Below are 19,223 nucleotides of genomic sequence, written 5' to 3' on the forward strand. Positions count from 1 at the left end.
TGGCCAGCCTCATGGGCCATATACGGCCCTGGGGACAACCACCTATTTGGGGCAAGCCTGCAAACATAAAAGGAGGGGTGCCAAGCGGTCCCCCTCCTGGGCCCATAAATGGCCCTGGGGACCACCACCCCAGGAGGCTGGCACCCTCTATCTCATGGTTCCCACCTCGGGGACATAGCTGTTTGCTTTGACATGGCATTAGCATTGACAGCCCCTCCCACGTCAGAGCAAACAAAAACCCTGATGCCTGCAAGTGGGAGCTGAGAAACCACTTGCGCTTTTCAGGAGTGGAGTTTACATCTGTTTCCCTGCATGCTGTCAAGCGGGCAGGGAAACAGATTTAAGGATTGCTCCCACATGATGGAGCAATGGGGGCTCCTGTAGGATGCATGGAGCCTGGAACTGCTGCTGAACTTTGCTTTGTTGTCCTAGGATCCATTCCATATTGATTTTGACCTGTGCTGCCCAAACGGAGCTGACGCTCACACAACACCGCTTCGTGGCGCTGCCTCCCCTTGACTCGCTGGTGTGAGCGTGAGCTGCATTCCGCACGCTCTGCCTGTCGCTCCCAGCTGGAGTCAGAGGGGTTGAGGCCAGGGTGTGCACTGAGAGCGCACCTAGCCTGGGGGACTGCGAGGACCAGAATTCCTAGCTGGGATCAGCTGGTTCCTCTTCCCCCAGGCGAACCGCCCACGGACACACCCCCAACGAGCAGGATATATCTTCGTGACACCCGCTTCGCGGGCGCCACTCACTGGAGCCTGGAACTGCTGCTGAACTTTGCTTTGTTGTCCTAGGATCCATTCCATATTGATTTTGACCTGTGCTGCCCAAACGGAGCTGACGCTCACACAACACCGCTTCGTGGCGCTGCCTCCCCTTGACTCGCTGGTGTGAGCGTGAGCTGCATTCCGCACGCTCTGCCTGTCGCTCCCAGCTGGAGTCAGAGGGGTTGAGGCCAGGGTGTGCACTGAGAGCGCACCTAGCCTGGGGGACTGCGAGGACCAGAATTCCTAGCTGGGATCAGCTGGTTCCTCTTCCCCCAGGCGAACCGCCCACGGACACACCCCCAACGAGCAGGATATATCTTCGTGACACACGCTTCGCGGGCGCCACTCACTGGAGCCTGGAACTGCTGCTGAACTTTGCTTTGTTGTCCTAGGATCCATTCCATATTGATTTTGACCTGTGCTGCCCAAACGGAGCTGACGCTCACACAACACCGCTTCGTGGCGCTGCCTCCCCTTGACTCGCTGGTGTGAGCGTGAGCTGCATTCCGCACGCTCTGCCTGTCGCTCCCAGCTGGAGTCAGAGGGGTTGAGGCCAGGGTGTGCACTGAGAGCGCACCTAGCCTGGGGGACTGCGAGGACCAGAATTCCTAGCTGGGATCAGCTGGTTCCTCTTCCCCCAGGCGAACCGCCCACGGACACACCCCCAACGAGCAGGATATATCTTCGTGACACCCGCTTCGCGGGCGCCACTCACTGGAGCCTGGAACTGCTGCTGAACTTTGCTTTGTTGTCCTAGGATCCATTCCATATTGATTTTGACCTGTGCTGCCCAAACGGAGCTGACGCTCACACAACACCGCTTCGTGGCGCTGCCTCCCCTTGACTCGCTGGTGTGAGCGTGAGCTGCATTCCGCACGCTCTGCCTGTCGCTCCCAGCTGGAGTCAGAGGGGTTGAGGCCAGGGTGTGCACTGAGAGCGCACCTAGCCTGGGGGACTGCGAGGACCAGAATTCCTAGCTGGGATCAGCTGGTTCCTCTTCCCCCAGGCGAACCGCCCACGGACACACCCCCAACGAGCAGGATATATCTTCGTGACACACGCTTCGCGGGCGCCACTCACTGGAGCCTGGAACTGCTGCTGAACTTTGCTTTGTTGTCCTAGGATCCATTCCATATTGATTTTGACCTGTGCTGCCCAAACGGAGCTGACGCTCACACAACACCGCTTCATGGCGCTGCCTCCCCTTGACTCGCTGGTGTGAGCGTGAGCTGCATTCCGCACGCTCTGCCTGTCGCTCCCAGCTGGAGTCAGAGGGGTTGAGGCCAGGGTGTGCACTGAGAGCGCACCTAGCCTGGGGGACTGCGAGGACCAGAATTCCTAGCTGGGATCAGCTGGTTCCTCTTCCCCCAGGCGAACCGCCCACGGACACGCCCCCAACGAGCAGGATATATCTTCGTGACACCCGCTTCGCGGGCGCCACTCACTGGAGCCTGGAACTGCTGCTGAACTTTGCTTTGTTGTCCTAGGATCCATTCCATATTGATTTTGACCTGTGCTGCCCAAACGGAGCTGACGCTCAAACAACACCGCTTCGTGGCGCTGCCTCCCCTTGACTCGCTGGTGTGAGCGTGAGCTGCATTCCGCACGCTCTGCCTGTCGCTCCCAGCTGGAGTCAGAGGGGTTGAGGCCAGGGTGTGCACTGAGAGCGCACCTAGCCTGGGGGACTGCGAGGACCAGAATTCCTAGCTGGGATCAGCTGGTTCCTCTTCCCCCAGGCGAACCGCCCACGGACACGCCCCCAACGAGCAGGATATATCTTCGTGACACCCGCTTCGCGGGCGCCACTCACTGGAGCCTGGAACTGCTGCTGAACTTTGCTTTGCTCTACGCAGGTACCACCGCTAAACTCCAGAAGAAACTACAACGAATCCAAAACGCCTCAGCCAGGCTCATATTAGACATCCCACGCAACGAACACATCTCTGGTCACCTTAAAGACCTCCACTGGCTACCCGTCAATAGGAGGATTACTTTCCGACTGCTTACCCACGCACACAAATCACTCTACGACATCGGACCAGACTGCCTCAACTCTCGACTAACCTTCTACACCCCCTTCCGCCAACTTCGCTCTTCCAGCCAAGCCTTCGCCACTGTACCTCGCATCAACAAGACCACCATGGGAGGCAGATCCTTCTCATACCTGGCTGCCAAAACATGGAACTCACTCCCCGCTTACCTTCGCCTCACCCAGAATCACCTAGCGTTCAGAAAGCAGCTTAAAACGTGGATATTTGACAAATAATCCTCCTCCCCTTCCTAAGCGCCTTGAAACCCTCTGGGTATGTAGTGCGCTATATAAATGTTATGACTTGACTTGACTTGACTTGTTGTCCTAGGATCCATTCCATATTGATTTTGACCTGTGCTGCCCAAACGGAGCTGACGCTCACACAACACCGCTTCGTGGCGCTGCCTCCCCTTGACTCGCTGGTGTGAGCGTGAGCTGCATTCCGCACGCTCTGCCTGTCGCTCCCAGCTGGAGTCAGAGGGGTTGAGGCCAGGGTGTGCACTGAGAGCGCACCTAGCCTGGAGGACTGCGAGGACCAGAATTCCTAGCTGGGATCAGCTGGTTCCTCTTCCCCCAGGCGAACCGCCCACGGACACGCCCCCAACGAAACGTATAAATAACATATCGCTACCCGGGACGCGCGCGGGGATAAGCCCGGGCAAAAGGGCGGGCCGTCTGAGGCCGTCCGAGGTCGTACTAGGACGGGACGGGCCACCCGACTAACCTTCTGCTCCTGGTAAGTCAAATCTACATCTGACTAGTTCCCCTACTGGTGCTAATTCGTGCATGAAAACGACGAGGGATCCGGAGTAATCAAATACCAATAGAAATTGTGGTAATAACAAGAAATGGGTTTTAAAAAATTACGAACCAGGACTATCTTCATGAAACGTATGGGCACGGAGGACGCCGTTCGTAAATCATCAGATAAATCAATAAAACAAGGACGCATTATACGGACCCCGGCCATTACTGAATATTTCGCTACTTTAACATCTAAAGACGAAATTGACAAAAAATTACTTCTGGTAGAAGAAATACCCAACTCATTACTGCATACAGGGCTAGAAGAATGTGTGCTAACCAAACTTGGGTCAAATCCACACTTAAGCTTAAGCGACATTGTATCCGACAATATGCAAAAGTCTCTCAATAACTCTAGAGATTTACAAATCCAGGGTCACGAGGAAAATCAGTTAACATCTTCAACACCAAAAAAAGGCCCAGAAAATACCTGTCACCTGGAAGAATGGTGTGCTAATAACTCTAAGATAACACAAAACCAACATGAGTCAAAAATAACAAATAGTTCCCCTTTACAAAAAAATCAAATGCAACCACAAACACTTGAATCATCGGTAGACCCTTTTCTCATAAAAACCAACAACTCAGCTAACATAATTACACCTATGTCAAAAGCCTTGTTTTCCTTACAAGAAATACTCGAGTCAGTCCTTTCCTTTTTAGGGAATATATTAGAAAATTCAGACCAAACTCTGGATGTTCAAATCGGTATCCTTAAGCATCTTGTTGAGGAAAAAAAGAAAAGGAAAGACCTCCCTGATCTGGAAAAAAAACAACTGAAGTCCAATGACAATGATCAAAGGAATTACACAAGTCACAAAGATAGCGAAAAAGACCTAGAAAAAAATGATTGTGGTACACAAACATCAGTAATACCAAAACAAAAAAAAGAGAAGTTAATACGACAACACGAAACACCAATATTCTCCCTGAAAAGACTTTTCAAAGAAAAACCTGTAAACGACAAACAATATCCAATTTTCGCAAAGGTCAAGAAATTGGATATACCAAAGGATGAAGATTTGGATGAAAATACCCTAAAAGTTACCCTCAATAATACATCTGAAAGCAAAAAAGGAGAAAAAACAAATAAATCTATAAATACTGACCAAGTAGAAGGAAAAAGAAAGAGGAAGAAACCAATAAGACGTATACATAGGAAAAATAATCGTAAGCTGAAATTCCAAAAGTTTATAACTGCCAATAATAAACAAGAAGTACCAGAAATTGAACCTATTAAGCCCGGGGCTACTGGAAATATGGAAATTAGCTCAAAAAAAGGAGATGAGAAATTGAAACCACTAGATCCGGCTGCAAAGGTTTTTGTCTCGCATAATGTCCCTGAAGAATTACAACTTCAAAATACGATCAATAGTACAAATAAAGGAAACAACCAACATGGAGTAGGAACATCAAACTCCAGAACACTTCAACTTGAAGAACTTTTTCCAACGGACTTAGCACCACTAAACAGAAGAAGAATTATTAATCTCCTTCACCACATCAAACCTTTGGAATCCCTGAATAGCAATGAGATTGACCTAGTAATCTTTCCACAAAAAGACAATAATAAAATAGCTACAGTAACCTTCTGGTCAAACGTTATACCTGGAATCATAATCAGTGAAAAAGAAATACTACACAAACATGGATACGACGTCTATTTAAGAAGGGATCTCAAAAAAAATAGATTTCCCCCTAGATATGACGAACAAATATGGAGAATCTCTAACTCGCAATACAAAAATCCTCTGGGAGAAACTGACGTGTCCCAAGCAACGTATTCAGGAATTAAGTATTCAGGGAAAGACACTTTGAAGGTAAAACTGGAAAATGGTGAAAGGCTAGTATGGCAACAAGAACCAAAGGGAAAGGAGTACAGAGAAAGCATCACATCTTGGTCATGGGTATCTGAGAACTTGAACAGTAATAAATTTACATCATGCTCGGGACAACCGGTTTAGCGAAGGTCTCAAAATAATATCATGGAATATAGCGGGGAAAACTAAGATCAAACTAACGGAAGCCATAAACAACCACCCGGACCTTTTAATGCTACAGGAAACCTGGGCTACACAAACATTTTCGCAAAATAACTACTACGTATATGACATCCCCGCCATAGCATCCACTCGAGGCCACGCAAAGGGTGGTCTGGCCATATTACTGAAGGAGGATTATATGTGGGCTCAGGAAGTTATCCAGACCAAATCACAAAACCTGCAATGCTTAAAGATTCTTCTAAAAACACATGATGTAGCAACAATACAATCATTTTTGCTGTTCAATGTCTATGCCCCTCCGGGCAAGAATTACGATAAGACCTTTCTAGTAATTATGGAATCCATCACACAAATTGTCGAAGATCAATCATGTATTCCATACATAATAGCAGGTGATCTAAACGGCAAAATCTCAAATACAGAAATTGGTAAATGGATGCAACTTTATGATGACGAATTTGCCGAGTCCTCAGCCCCGCAATTCCCCAAGGGTGCAAAATGTGACAAAAGAGGGAAATTATTATTATCGACACTCCCCTCACTACGAGGTGTAATTCTGAACGGAAACATAGAAGGAGACATTCCGGCATCGAATACCAGACAGGGTAAAGGAAGTTCATCCATTATTGACTATATTATTTGTAATATGAATTTAATGGAGACTGTTACCCACCTAAAAATACAGCTAAGCCAAGAGAGCGACCATGCTCTGTTAATTTTAAAAACTGAATGGAGGACTCAAACAGCAACCAGCAGACAGCTAATATTTCATAGAAGCTCTGTTGTGGTAAATAGTGCCCAAAGAAGAATTTTCTGGAGCTCGAAAGTATTGGATAGAATAACGACATTGGTTGAACAGAAAGATCTCTTATTAGAAACTATTTCGGATGATCCAATAGAAAATTTCGAACACATCATCAATAAGCTAAAAAATCTGCTATTTGACAAACTGCAATGTGCCCCTAAAGGTGTGAATTATGAGAACAAGAGCTGCAACAAAAATAACACACAAAATACCCAAACGTCTATAACTAAGAAAGAATTGAACAGACTGGTACGTGCACAATATCTGAATCATTCCTTGTCAATTAAGAAAGAAAGAAATAAATTAAAAAACAAACTCAGAAGAAATAAGCAAAAAAGAAAAAAAGAAAATCAAGACCGTAACTGGGTGGACATCCAAGAAGCTGCAAAAGATATGAATTCCCGAAAATACTGGTCCCTTGTAGCTAAACTAACTGGCACGAAAAAAAAGCTACAAGCGATACCTGTTACACCAAAGGACTGGGAAACTTATCTAACAGACTTATATAAAGCAAACCCGATTAACTTTGAGGGGAAAAGTACAGAACAAGACAATGGAGACGCTGACTCACAAATATATAGAGTTACAGCCATCTCAGTAGAATGGAACATAAGAAAAGCAAGGAAAACAGGAGCTTCTGGTCCTGACCAGATCCAATAAAGATCTACCAGGCAAATCCAATGGAATGGAGTAAGTTGCTAGCAAACTTATTCAACCACATTTTTAAAACTGGACACATGCCTATATCTTGGCAAAGAAGCACCATCATCCCAATACATAAAAAGGGAAGCAAGACAATCGCAGGAAACTATCGGCAAATCGCCTTAATGGACGCCGCTGGAAAAATATTTGCAGCAGAGGTTCTACAAAGATTAAAAGATTGGGCTTTTTCATTGAACAAAATTCCAATGTTTCAAGCTGGCTTTAGGCCAAAACATTCAGTTACGGATAACATTGCTATAATACAAACAATAATAGACAAATACGTAACTGGCAAATCTCAGGCGGTATACGCAGTGTTCGTAGATTATTCGACGGTGTTTGATCGAGTAGATCGCCCTACTCTATGGTATAAACTCAAGGAACTTGGCATTCCAGACATACTACTCCAAACTATAGTGAACCTTCACACCAATACCTGGTGTCAGGTCCAAATGGGAGGCGAAAAGGGATTAACAGAAAGGATAAAAACATCCAACGGCCTAAAGCAAGGGTGTCTTTTGGCACCACTACTATTTTCCCTATATCTCAGCGACTTACCTAAGCAATTACAACAAGGCTCAAATCTGTCCCCAAAAATTGCTAAACAAAACATACAAGTGCTACTCTACGCCGATGACATCGTGATGCTTGATCTTACACCTTATGGTCTGCAACAATCCCTGGACATTCTTCATGATTATTCAAAATCTAACTTTTTAATCCCCAATTTAAAAAAAACAAAAATTGTGTTTTTTTCGAGGAAGAAATCTACTGTTAAATATGGATGGAGTTTAGGTGGAGAGAAAATAGAAACAGTAAGCGAATATCCATATTTAGGCAGGATCCTTTCAAAAAATATCACGAATGGAAGACATATAGAAAATCTAATGAGGAAGTCAGAGGTGCATACTGAGGCCCTCTTAAGGCTATATCAGACAACTGGGAATCGGCATTTCTCCTCTTTAATAAAAATATATAAAGTAAAAATTCCTCCCGTTTTGTCATACGCAACAGAGTACATTCCAATGACACAATGGACCTATATGGATCGTAAGGAGGGGAAAATTTTAAAAAGGATAATGAAAGTCTCAGATTCTACACCAGTTCAAGCGTTACGCATAGAATTTTCGATCACGAGCTCCTATGCCACGGCGGTAGCAAATGTAATCAGGTGGAGCTACAATCTTCTCCATGCAAAGGAGGGCACATTAAGACATCTGCTGAGACAAGAAATTTTCGAGGGTGCATTTAAAAATCAGACGTTTTTAAAAAATATGACGAATATCTTTCAAATGGCAGAGATCACCCCGGAAATGCTAAAAGGCTGGACAAACGCCCAAATGAAACTTTTCCTAAAATGCTTCACTCCGAAGTTAAGCTACGAATTAGATCACCAACACTGTAAAAAATTGTCAACATACAAATCTTTCGTAGATTCCTTGGAATATAAACAAAAACAACCATATATTGGGTTTTCATTGACTCATGGTGCAAGGAGGACAATCACCTTGTTAAGACTGGGCACCTTACCCATACTAACTTACACAGTAAAATGGCAGCCAGAGGGATCTTCGATTTGCCCCCTGTGTGAAGGGGGAGACCAAACCCTAGAGCACCTGTTGTATGTGTGTCCCAACTTGAAGGTAATTATTGCACGGACAAGATTTCTCGCCCCGATTTACCGATTCTGTAGAATCACCCGAGTGAATGAACTAATAGATTTATGCAAACAGCCTCCAAATGAATTTGTCTGCTATAACTTTTATAAATTTCTTAAATCTTTTTTACCATTGTACTGATTAAAATGTGTAACTATTTTTAAAATTTTTGTAAAATGTAAATTTGTGGTCCTCTGTAGAGTACCTATACAAATAAACTTTTTGACTTTGACTTTGACTTGACTTTGATGCATGCAGCTGGCTGGGACCATGGGGAGGGTTCGGTCACCACCTATGGTCCCCAACAGTGCAGACTGTGTGCCCTGGGTGGGCTCCAGCGCACCCAGAATGGCAAGTTCGGGTCCCAGGTGATTGGATCCCCAAAGTCGAAATCTGCTGGGGGGGCTGCTGTTTTGGTCCTAATATTCATTTCACAGAAACTAAACCTCAACCGGAGGCACTAACAAATATAAACAGCAGGTGCCCACATTGAAATTCCACTTCTGTAAAGGACAAATAATCATAACTCTTGGGCTTAGCGAATGCAAAGCAAGTATTTTTTCTCAGCTATTCCATATTAAAAAATGATCTGAAATCCATTGGGGACATGACTGCATTGTTGATCTATTGAAGCGCAATCTGTGTGTGACTGTGACAAGTGGATTCTTTGTTGTCCTGTCCTGGTGAGAGCAGAATCCATGGTTCTCCCTTTAAATTACTACAAGTATGCAAATGTGCGTATCACTTGGAAGCTTTGTGCATTTGGCTGCACCCACCTTAGTAGTATGCAAGGCCTTTATGCCTTTTGCGAGGATGATAGACAGCTAACTAAAAGGCTCTCCAGCCCATTTCCTGCTGATTTTGGTGGCACATTCGTTATGCCGAGGAATAAGAGGACATTTCTACCAACAAAGAAGCTGTACAAGAAGTAATGCTGAACAAATGGAAGTGCCAACCATGAGTAAGTTTCTGGTCACACAAGAGCAGTACAAGGTTATGGCTGATTGCAATGCAGTGCGGTTTGGTTACACAAGTGGGTTTGGACCGGTCTCGGGAAACCACCTCTACAACGCAGCTGTTTCCACGAATACCTTAACTACGCATGCATTACAACACATGCGTGGCTACAACAAAACCATGCATACCTTTACTACGAAGTACGTAGTAAAGGCATGTGTGATAAAGGGTCAAATAAAAAAAAGGGAGCTTGGGGGGGTATACCCCCACAAAAATAAACTCACCAGAAGACATTTCGAGATGTGCAGGGAAACGGCATTGTTAAAGAGGAAACGGAAAAAACTTCTGCTTCCTCTTAACGACATACGACGTCACCACGGAAGAATTCGAGGAAAAGGTTAAACGTAGAAATACCATTCCGTTGTAATGCATGCGTGGTAAAGGCATGCATTGCAACGGAATATGTAGCAAGAACATACAACGCCGGTCTCAGCTTACCTTTGGACTTGGAAAGATTTTTTAAGAAAAGTTCCTGAGAAGGTAAAATCCTATCTGCAAGGCAACTTACAGAGTCAGAGAAAGAGGCATCATCATAGCGGAGCAACTGGAAGGAGTCACAGTGAATATTTATAATATAGGCCTGGGCTGTAAACTCCTCTCCTTTTTCTGCACTCAGTGAAGCATGCAGAATTATGAAAACCTCAACTCCACGTAGAAGATCAGAGTTTTTTTCTCGCTCAGGCTCGCCAACGTCAATCGACAATCAAGGAAAATCCACCTCCGAGTGAAATTTCTCAACACTGGCGGTCTGATTTTTCAACATGGGTTTCGAGCAACAAGAAAAGAATCAGCACTCTCTTGCACTGAGCATGTTTATCATTACGCTGATTTAACAGCACTGGAAAAACACCCAACACTGAAAATCAATATGAACGGCATGACCAAATGCACTCCGCCTCTTGCAGAAGGTGGAGTTTTGTGGTCACTTTGTGGAGTTCTGCAAACTCCGCCCAGGACTAGATTTATAACTTTGGACTTCGTCACTCTTTTGGAATAGAATACTCCAGTGGGAAAAAGCTGCAGGCTGTAGTAGACGATGGCCTCATGAGGTTGGGTACTTTTGGAGAGCGGTCCTGCTGAACAGGATTTGGTGCTGTGGAGAAGAGCTTAGTAGGAGCTACCGCAGAGTCAGGTTGATCAACAATTAATTAATTAATTAATTGTGTGTTTATAATGCGCTAGAATCAACTCCCGAAGGAGTATCTCTGCGCAGTAGACCGCTGGGGAACCCATCCTGGCTTTCCCTGTGGGATAGTCCCTACTGGGTATCTCCAAGGTGAAACCTGGCATCCCCGGCGTATGTGAGGGGGCCGTTGTGGAGATGAGGCAAGCTAATGCCCAGAGTTGCCGAGTGTGATCCCTGGTTAGAGTAGGCACCGAGGTGAGAATTATCGAGTCCGCTGACCCTGGTCCACGACCCTGCCGCGTTGGGAATTGAACCCTGGTCCTGGGCCGTCCTCTGCTCCCCGGTCTGCCGCCTCTAACCAGTGAGCCACACCACTCCACAATGATCTAAGGGTGGATTGATGAGCAGGTAGGTGCCAGATGTCTGAAGGTTTTTAGGCCACTTTTTGGTGAAAAATGTTTTATGGCACAACTTTAAGGTCAGTCAAGGAAAGCACATTCAGTACTACCACCAATGGTCCAACACTAGTGTATTGTTTTGCTGTATTATTTTGAAATTATTTGTATGCATTATTTGTAAAGTAGTGTGTATAGTGTGCTGTTTTTCATGTTCACAATGTATTGCCTTGCATTTGTTAGAACGAAATAGTGTTTTCTCCATTTCTGACTCATATAAAATGAAAATATGACACAATGATTTTGATGAAGTAATGGTTAAATAAATAATTAGGTACAATAAATTCACATTATGGCCCTTCGTCTGTTTTAAAAGATAGCTTTAATTTGTAGAACTTGGGTATATGTAGTACCATTTTATGAGGAAGTTAGAAGAATATTAAATGTGCCAAAAAGGGTGTAAGCCAGTTTCACCATGTTTAAAAGAGAGAGCATGCCACTTTAGCACATGGCAGAGAAATGCACACAGGGGAAGAGGTCACCCTGTGCAAATGCACATTTATTTTGAATCTATTTTTTTGTCAGTTGGGTGAATACTTTGCCCCTGAAGATGCCTCTCCTGCTGCACCTCATCCAAGTCAAGGGTGTTTTATTCCGCTTCCCCCAATGGGAAGGTCTTCACAAAGGCACTTTAGGGCATATTATCAAGAACGGTGATAAAATTATCGCCGCTTTGGCGGTAGGAAACTGCTGCTAAAACGGCGATAATGGGATTGATAATATGTCCTTGTGAATTCCCATAGCAGCCCAGGTTCTGGTGTTAACCTGGGCTGCTATGGGAATTCACAAGGGCATATTATCAAGCCCATTCTCGCAGTTTTAGCGGCAGTTTCCTGCCGCTAAAGCGGCGATAATCTTATCACAGTTCTTGATAATATGCCCCTGAGTTTGCTGGCGTTCCAAAACTTTAAATGCTAATTAACCTTGTTAGGCCGAAGAAAGCTAATATTCCCACAAATGAGTGGGATGTTCCATTGCATAGAACTTCACACTCATGGCAGGCATCTCTAAATTGATAAATAGGCCTACACTTGCTTGGAACTGTGTGTGAATTACTGACAGACTAAGTAAGCTACATTCAGTTGTAAACGTTACAACAAAATATACCTTTTTTGCTCCAAAGTTTCTATACAGTGTGCTTTTTTATTGTGCTGCTAAACTAGAAGCCATCATACTATAGCCTTTCATACCGCAAACACCACCATATATGTACTGCGTTTTTACTTATTTGTACAAACACCATTTTTGTCCTTGCACAAGCTGTGCAAAGGCACTATTTATGAACGGAATTACAGGGCGATTTCTCACTTTTTCTCTGGTTTGTTCGGTTGCCACATTCATTGTTTGTCAATGTGACATTCTTACAAATGTCAGAAAGCTTTGCATGCAAAGAACAATGTGCAACATGTCCCTCTAAATAGTTCATTACTTCTACTCACCTTGGAGGAGTTCGACCCATAATACCCCACATGATCCCAGGTGGCTAGGAATGCCCAGCGTGCATTGAAAGCCAGACCTGGGTAGGACTTCTGGATGGAATAGGTCACATTCTGCAAAAGCTCTGGGTCCTGAGTCTGCCTGTAGAAAATGTTGCCTTGAATTACGTTGTTGATGTCAGCCCAGAATATGGCAATGAGCGGACAGACTTCCCTCAGAGGAAAGGGGGATGGTCTGTAAGATGACACCGGTTCCTTGAAGGATATATGCCCATTGTTGTTCACCTACAAGTACAAGTACACAACAAATCATTGCACAATGACTTTCATTTACATTTAACAATTTCATGCTTGTTTTCCATCACATTGATAAAGTCTTAACAAGAGTTACTGTTTGAATCTGGATTACAAGACCTGCAGTAACTACTTTCCGGTTGTCCACTGTGTCCTCTATGTAGTGTTGGGTAAATGGTTGACTCAACTTTACACAATACATCAACTGTGCACTCTAAAGAACACTAGGCCATATTACCAAGCAATAGCGATAATTATCGCTATTGCTTGGTTAGAGACAAAAATTTACCGCTGAGCTGCGGCAATTTTTATTGCAGATAAACCGCAAATGCGATAAAAATCGGCCGCAATGCTTGAATATCGCTGAAAAGTCAGCGATATTCATGCATTACCGAGCTGATGCTCTTAGCCATGTTATCCACCTCCCATTGGATAACATGGCTAAGAACTGCTCAGGGCAGGTGTTAGCTTTGAAAAAAAGTTGGCAATAGGAGATAGCAATGTTAGCGACTGTTTCCAGTCGCTAACATCTTGGCACGCCCACTTTGCATGTCATTAGTGATAAATATCACTAACATGCAAAGTGGGGCCCAAGATGGTCGCTATCTCCTACTAGCTGTCGCTAACTGGTGTTAGCGACAGCTAGGTAATAGGGAGATAATTTTATCTCCGCTTTCTTGGCTTTTAAAGCTAAAAAAGCGGAGATAAACCCCCTTGATAATATGCCCCACTGAGTCCACCGAAGTACTTCTACCACTTAGGGACGTGTCACATAGTATTGTCAGGACTCGTCAGAGGACGATCTTTCTCTTTGGTGTTGAGATGATGAGTGTTAGTGTTTGGTGAGTTAGTTTAGAGTGGGGAATGTCCTTTGTAATTGGACTTGGAGTAGTGAGTATAGTATACAGAACAAAGCTCGTAATTTGCCATCTTTCTTTTTGAAACAACAGAATGTTTCTTGAGGTTTCCTTGATGCTAGACATCTGCAAGAAGAAATGTGTTCTGTACTGGCCTTAATGCATAGAATGGTGACAATTTTCTCTATCCATTGTGTGCATAAGCGACACTGTAACCATTATAGTTGTAATGATACAGTTTAATTGGCAACAATGCTGTTGTATTACACCGACCAAGAACCTACTGCAGCGTTTGAGAATGGAAGGTCTCCATGCTGCAAGGGTGCTTTTGCAGTTTGCCCTAATAGCCTGAGTTTAAATGGGATCAATGAGAAGAAGTTCTCGAGGCCTGTATTGATGCCATTGATGAGGACATTAGTATTAGCAGAATAACATTGGCGTTTTGAAGAATTGTTTGGGTGCTGAGGGACATAGAAATCTAAATTACCTTACCTCAACTTTTATTAGACAAGTAGGTAGAAGAATGACTAGATTGCTATGAACAATTGAATTTGGCAAGAAAGTGAATGAGGCTGAAGCCTGACACAGATGTTTGGGAGGAGGAAAGGTACCTTGGATCTAATTTCAGCAATGTATTTCTGCTTCAGGAACATTTGAAGCTACTTGTAAATATCAGTCATCCTATGATGATAAGATCAGAGATCAACTTGTACACAAGACATCGACTCTCAGCACCATGAGAAACTATTACTTACTAAGAAATTAACATGAAATCAATCATTTGAGATTGCTAAAATGTTTGAAGTTATTTCTCATGAAATGAAGAAATTATCCTGTAGCAATAGTGTTTCTGACTAAGTTAGGGGAGGAAGTTTCCAGATGGTAGGAAGTGAGAATGTGAATGTAGTTGTACTGAAAAATTTGAGTCAGTCAAACATTTATATGTTTCTTTTTTTCCATTATGAACAAAGTAGGCATGTGGCTTTTAGAAAAAGAGTCCTTGGCATTAGTCAAGTGAGCATAAATGCAAAGGTAAAGGGCATTTTGCATACGTATGCAAGGAAAAGCGTGCCATGACAGAGAAAGAAAAAGCCCAACCATGAGCACACATTAGGAAAAGTAATTATTGGGATGATTCAATTAATTCTATTTTGTACATTGGAGAGATCAAGGAAAGGGACCTGTTTGTGCAACTCATTGTAGGTAAATAGGTCAAGGTTTTAGCAGATTTGGGAGCCATGTACATGTTATTGACGTGGTCGACCACTTTGACACCACTTGGTAATCCAAAAATATGCATATTTAGGACAAGGTATAAGCTCCTAAATAAGGTTCTTGTTTCAATTTGTGGCTGCAACAAAGGGAGCTTCCTATGAAACTGGTTCCCAATCATGCCAACTGCATAATTGGTCAATCAGAGGATTTTAAGTGTACTACTCATCCGTGAGGGTCTCAAGGCGTGGGGGGGCATTCTATCGAAGAGCCTGGTCTAGAGGGTCTTCCTGAAGATGTGCATGGTGGGGGCTCATCTGATGTCAATCAGGAGCTCATTCCAGGTCTTGGCCGTGATATAGGAGAAGATTCTTCCACCCGTTCTAGCTCTGACGATGCGCTGGGTTTCGGTGGGGTCAGCGGATCAGAGGTTTCTCTTTGGTATGTGGAAGGAGATTTTAATGTTGAGATATTTGGGTCCTGTGTTGTAGAGGCATTTGTAGGCGGGGTGAATATCTTGAAAGCTACTCTCTTCTCGACAGGTAACCAGTGTAGGTTTTGCAGCGGGCGCGACGATGGTGCGCCGAAGGCGCGCTTAACGCAAGCTCGTCTGCGCTCGTCCGCGATCAGGACGCGATCGGGGTCGGTCGCTATATCCGACCCACCAGCAATTTCACCGCCACTTACACTCGAAATGAGCCGCTGTCTCTGAAACCCCCCCAGTGCGCGACCTGCCTTTTTCCCTCCTCTGACGCTCAAAGCCATGCCCATGCTTGCACTACCTGCAATTTTTCCCTTCCTGCCCCTAGTCACACTATCAGGATGACTCATGCCCTGAACCCTCCCTCCTCGCGTGGAGCGCAATCACCCCTGACCCTCCGAGCTGCCTTGATCAACTGCAGATTCCTGAGTAAACACGCCATTGACATCTGGCAGTCCCTTCGGGACAATGACTGGGACCTGATTTTCTTAACCGAAACATGGCTGAACGACACCACGAATCCTGCCATTACCCTTGCATTGCCGGAGGGCTACAACATCATCTGTGCAAACAGACCCAATGGCAAATCTGGGGGTGGTGTTGCGTTAATTCACAAATTCAAATGGACGGTGACCCTTCCCCCTTTTGACCAAATCGACAATATTGAAGGCCTCCCCTTCAATGTCCAAATCTCTCCGTCCTCTTCCTGTTCTGGAATTCTTATCTACCGCCCCCCGCATTCCAATGTCTCTCACTTACTTGCTCTGGCGGACTACCTCACTCAGCTTAGTACACGCTATGCTAATTTCACTGCCCAAGGAGACTTCAATCTCCACGTCAATAACGAATCCTGTCCACACAGCAGTAACTTTATTTCGACGCTAGCAGCTTGCAAATTAATCCAAATAATTACTCTACCTACGCATAAAGCAGGTCACACTTTGGATCTGATCTGCTCCAACTTACCACCCATCCGGGCCACATCCCCTATCCCGGTTATATGGTCGGACCACTTTCTCATTCCTTTTGAGTTCGACATTCCCTGCCACGTCAGACCCGCTATCACTCCCAAAGTATCAGGCAGAAACTGGAGTCGCATCACCCCTGAATCGCTCCTGGGATATTTAAAAAACACTCTTCCCTGTCCATCTTCCGATCCGGACTCACAGACTGACCATCTGGACGCTTGGATTAGTCAGGCCTTGGACGCCCTGGCTCCTATCAAACCCACTAAAACCTATAGGGCGGCACCCTCCGCTCCATGGTATTCTGACGAGCTCCGGCAAAAAAAGGCCTCCTGTAAATCCCTCGAACACCTCTGGAGACAGAACTACTCCCTGGACAGTAAAACCACATACAAATCAGCCCTTAAAGAATATCGGAGAATGATCGAAAAACACAAACGAGATTTTCTGGCCTCCAGAATTAACCATGCCAGTAATGGCGCTAGGGAAATCTTCAACATAGTGAGATCCTTCACAAACTCCAATGCTCTAACTCATACTCAGTCCGCCTCACAGTCACTTTGCGACAAACTTTCACAATTCTTTGAGGATAAAATCGAGGCTATCTATTCCTCCCCCCCCCCTAACATCGTAGGGCGAAACAAGGAACCCTTCACTCCCTCGCTTCCGCAGCCTACTCTATTCGAATTTACAACCATTTCAGAAGCAGATTCGTTGGCTGAACTTTTCAAATGCAAATCAGGCCCACCCAAAGACCCTTGGCCTGCCAAGCAATATAAAAATCCTGCATTCCTTCCCAACCCTCACCTCAATCTTATCTGGAATAACTCTCTCAGAATGGGCTGTTTCCCTGCTAAATGGAAACATGCCTCCTTAGTCCCCATCCTCAAAAAACCTAATTTGGATCCAGACAACCCCAGTAACTACAGGCCTATTTCTCTTCTGCCTGCCCCAGCTAAGATCCTGGAAAAACTGGTACATGCCCAGCTGTCGAATTTTGTTGAAACCAATGGGCTTCTCCACGACTCCCAGCATGGTTTTAGGTCGGGCCACAGTACCGAGTCGGCCCTAATCGAAATGGCTGACTTAGTAAGGTGGACGCTTGACCAAGGGTCGAGGGCGGTGTTGGTGCTGCTGGATCTCTCTGCAGCATTCGACACCGTCTCTCACAAAATACTGCTGGAAAGACTGAAGGATCTAGGGTTGGGTGGCGCTGTCCTGAAATGGTTTTCATCCTACCTTTCGGACCGCACACAGCAGGTCTTCACTCCTCCATTCTCCTCTTCCGCCAGACCACTCAAATGGGGAGTCCCACAGGGTTCCTCCCTGAGCCCGCTCCTTTTTAATGTGTATTTCACCCCCCTGGCCAAGCTGATTGCACGGACAGGGATCAAATCCACTTCATACGCTGATGACATCCAGCTTCTTTTTACTTTCGACCCCCCTTCCACCTCAGCTTTTGATCCATTGAAATCCTGTCTCAGGGACATCTCGAGCTGGATGGATGCCAATTCCCTCCGACTCAATGCGGGAAAAACCGAGATCCTCTTTTTTAACACACCATCCCCCCTGGACTCTAGTATCTGGTGGCCAGAAGACTTGAGCCTAGCTCCCACCCCTAAAGACTCGGTAAGAAATCTGGAAGTTCGCTGGGACAATCAACTCAGCTTTAAAAATCAGGTACAAACAGTAGCATCCTCCTGCTTTGCTAAGATTAGAACTATAAAACGCCTTATCAACTTCCTGCCGGTGGACTGCCGTAAGACTGTGATCCGGGCACTGATCATATCCCATCTTGATTATGCCAATGCCCTCTACCTTGGTATCACAGCGGGCCTCTGCCATAAACTCCAGACGGTTCAAAATGCTGCCGCTCGGCTGGTGGAGAGAATCCTGGCTAGAGACCATATCACTCCCCATCTCCGTAAATTGCATTGGCTGCGCATAGCTAAAAGATGTTTGTTCAAGGCTATGACACTGGCCTTCCGAGCATCAAAAGGTAGTGGATCGGCACATCTGAAAAACATCCTGCGTCCCTATGCCAACTCCAGGACTTTACGTTCCAATGCCCTACATTTCCTGGAAACTCCCCGATTCAAACGCTCCCGGGCAGGTGGGAAAACCTTTGAGGTTTGTACCTCTCAGCGCTGGAACAAGCTTCCACTAGCCCTCCGCACCTGTCAGACAGAATCAGCTTTTCGTAAATCCCTGAAAACACATCTATTCTCCTCCTAATACTGGATATCTGACCCTATGACCTCTGTTTTCAGCGCCAGGACGCCCCGTTGGGGCCGCTGCGCGCTCTACAAAATTCTCAAATAAATAAATAAATAAATATTGGGTGATGTGTTTGTGTTGAGGGATGTCGAGGACGAGTCTGACTGCGGTGTTCTGTATGGTCTGGAGTTTGCGGACCAGAGCCTTGTTGATCTGTGTGTGGAAGGCATTTCTGTAGTCCAGTCTGCTGATTATGAGTGCAGGGGTGATGGGCTTTCTTGATTCAGGGGGATCAATTTGAAGGTCTTCTGGAGGATGCAAAGGGTGTTGAAGCAGGTTGAGTCAACGGCGTTGACCTGTCTGGTCATAGAGAGGGAGGCATCAATTAT

General features: G+C 45.3%; 1 protein-coding gene across 1 annotated transcript in view; it reads right to left on the reverse strand.

Moving 5' to 3' along the window:
* LOC147701284 (alpha-tectorin-like) overlaps nucleotides 1-19,223 on the reverse strand; it is a 550,081-nt gene that overhangs the window by 474,447 nt on the left and 56,411 nt on the right. The window contains exon 3 of the mRNA XM_086930016.1: nucleotides 12,812-13,093. Within this exon, the coding sequence (XP_086786142.1) occupies nucleotides 12,812-13,093 (282 nt within the window). The remainder of the gene's footprint in view (nucleotides 1-12,811; nucleotides 13,094-19,223) is intronic.

This window comes from Lissotriton vulgaris, chromosome 7 (assembly GCF_964263255.1).
Source record: "Lissotriton vulgaris chromosome 7, aLisVul1.2, whole genome shotgun sequence".
Classification (NCBI taxonomy): Eukaryota; Metazoa; Chordata; class Amphibia; order Caudata; family Salamandridae; genus Lissotriton; species Lissotriton vulgaris.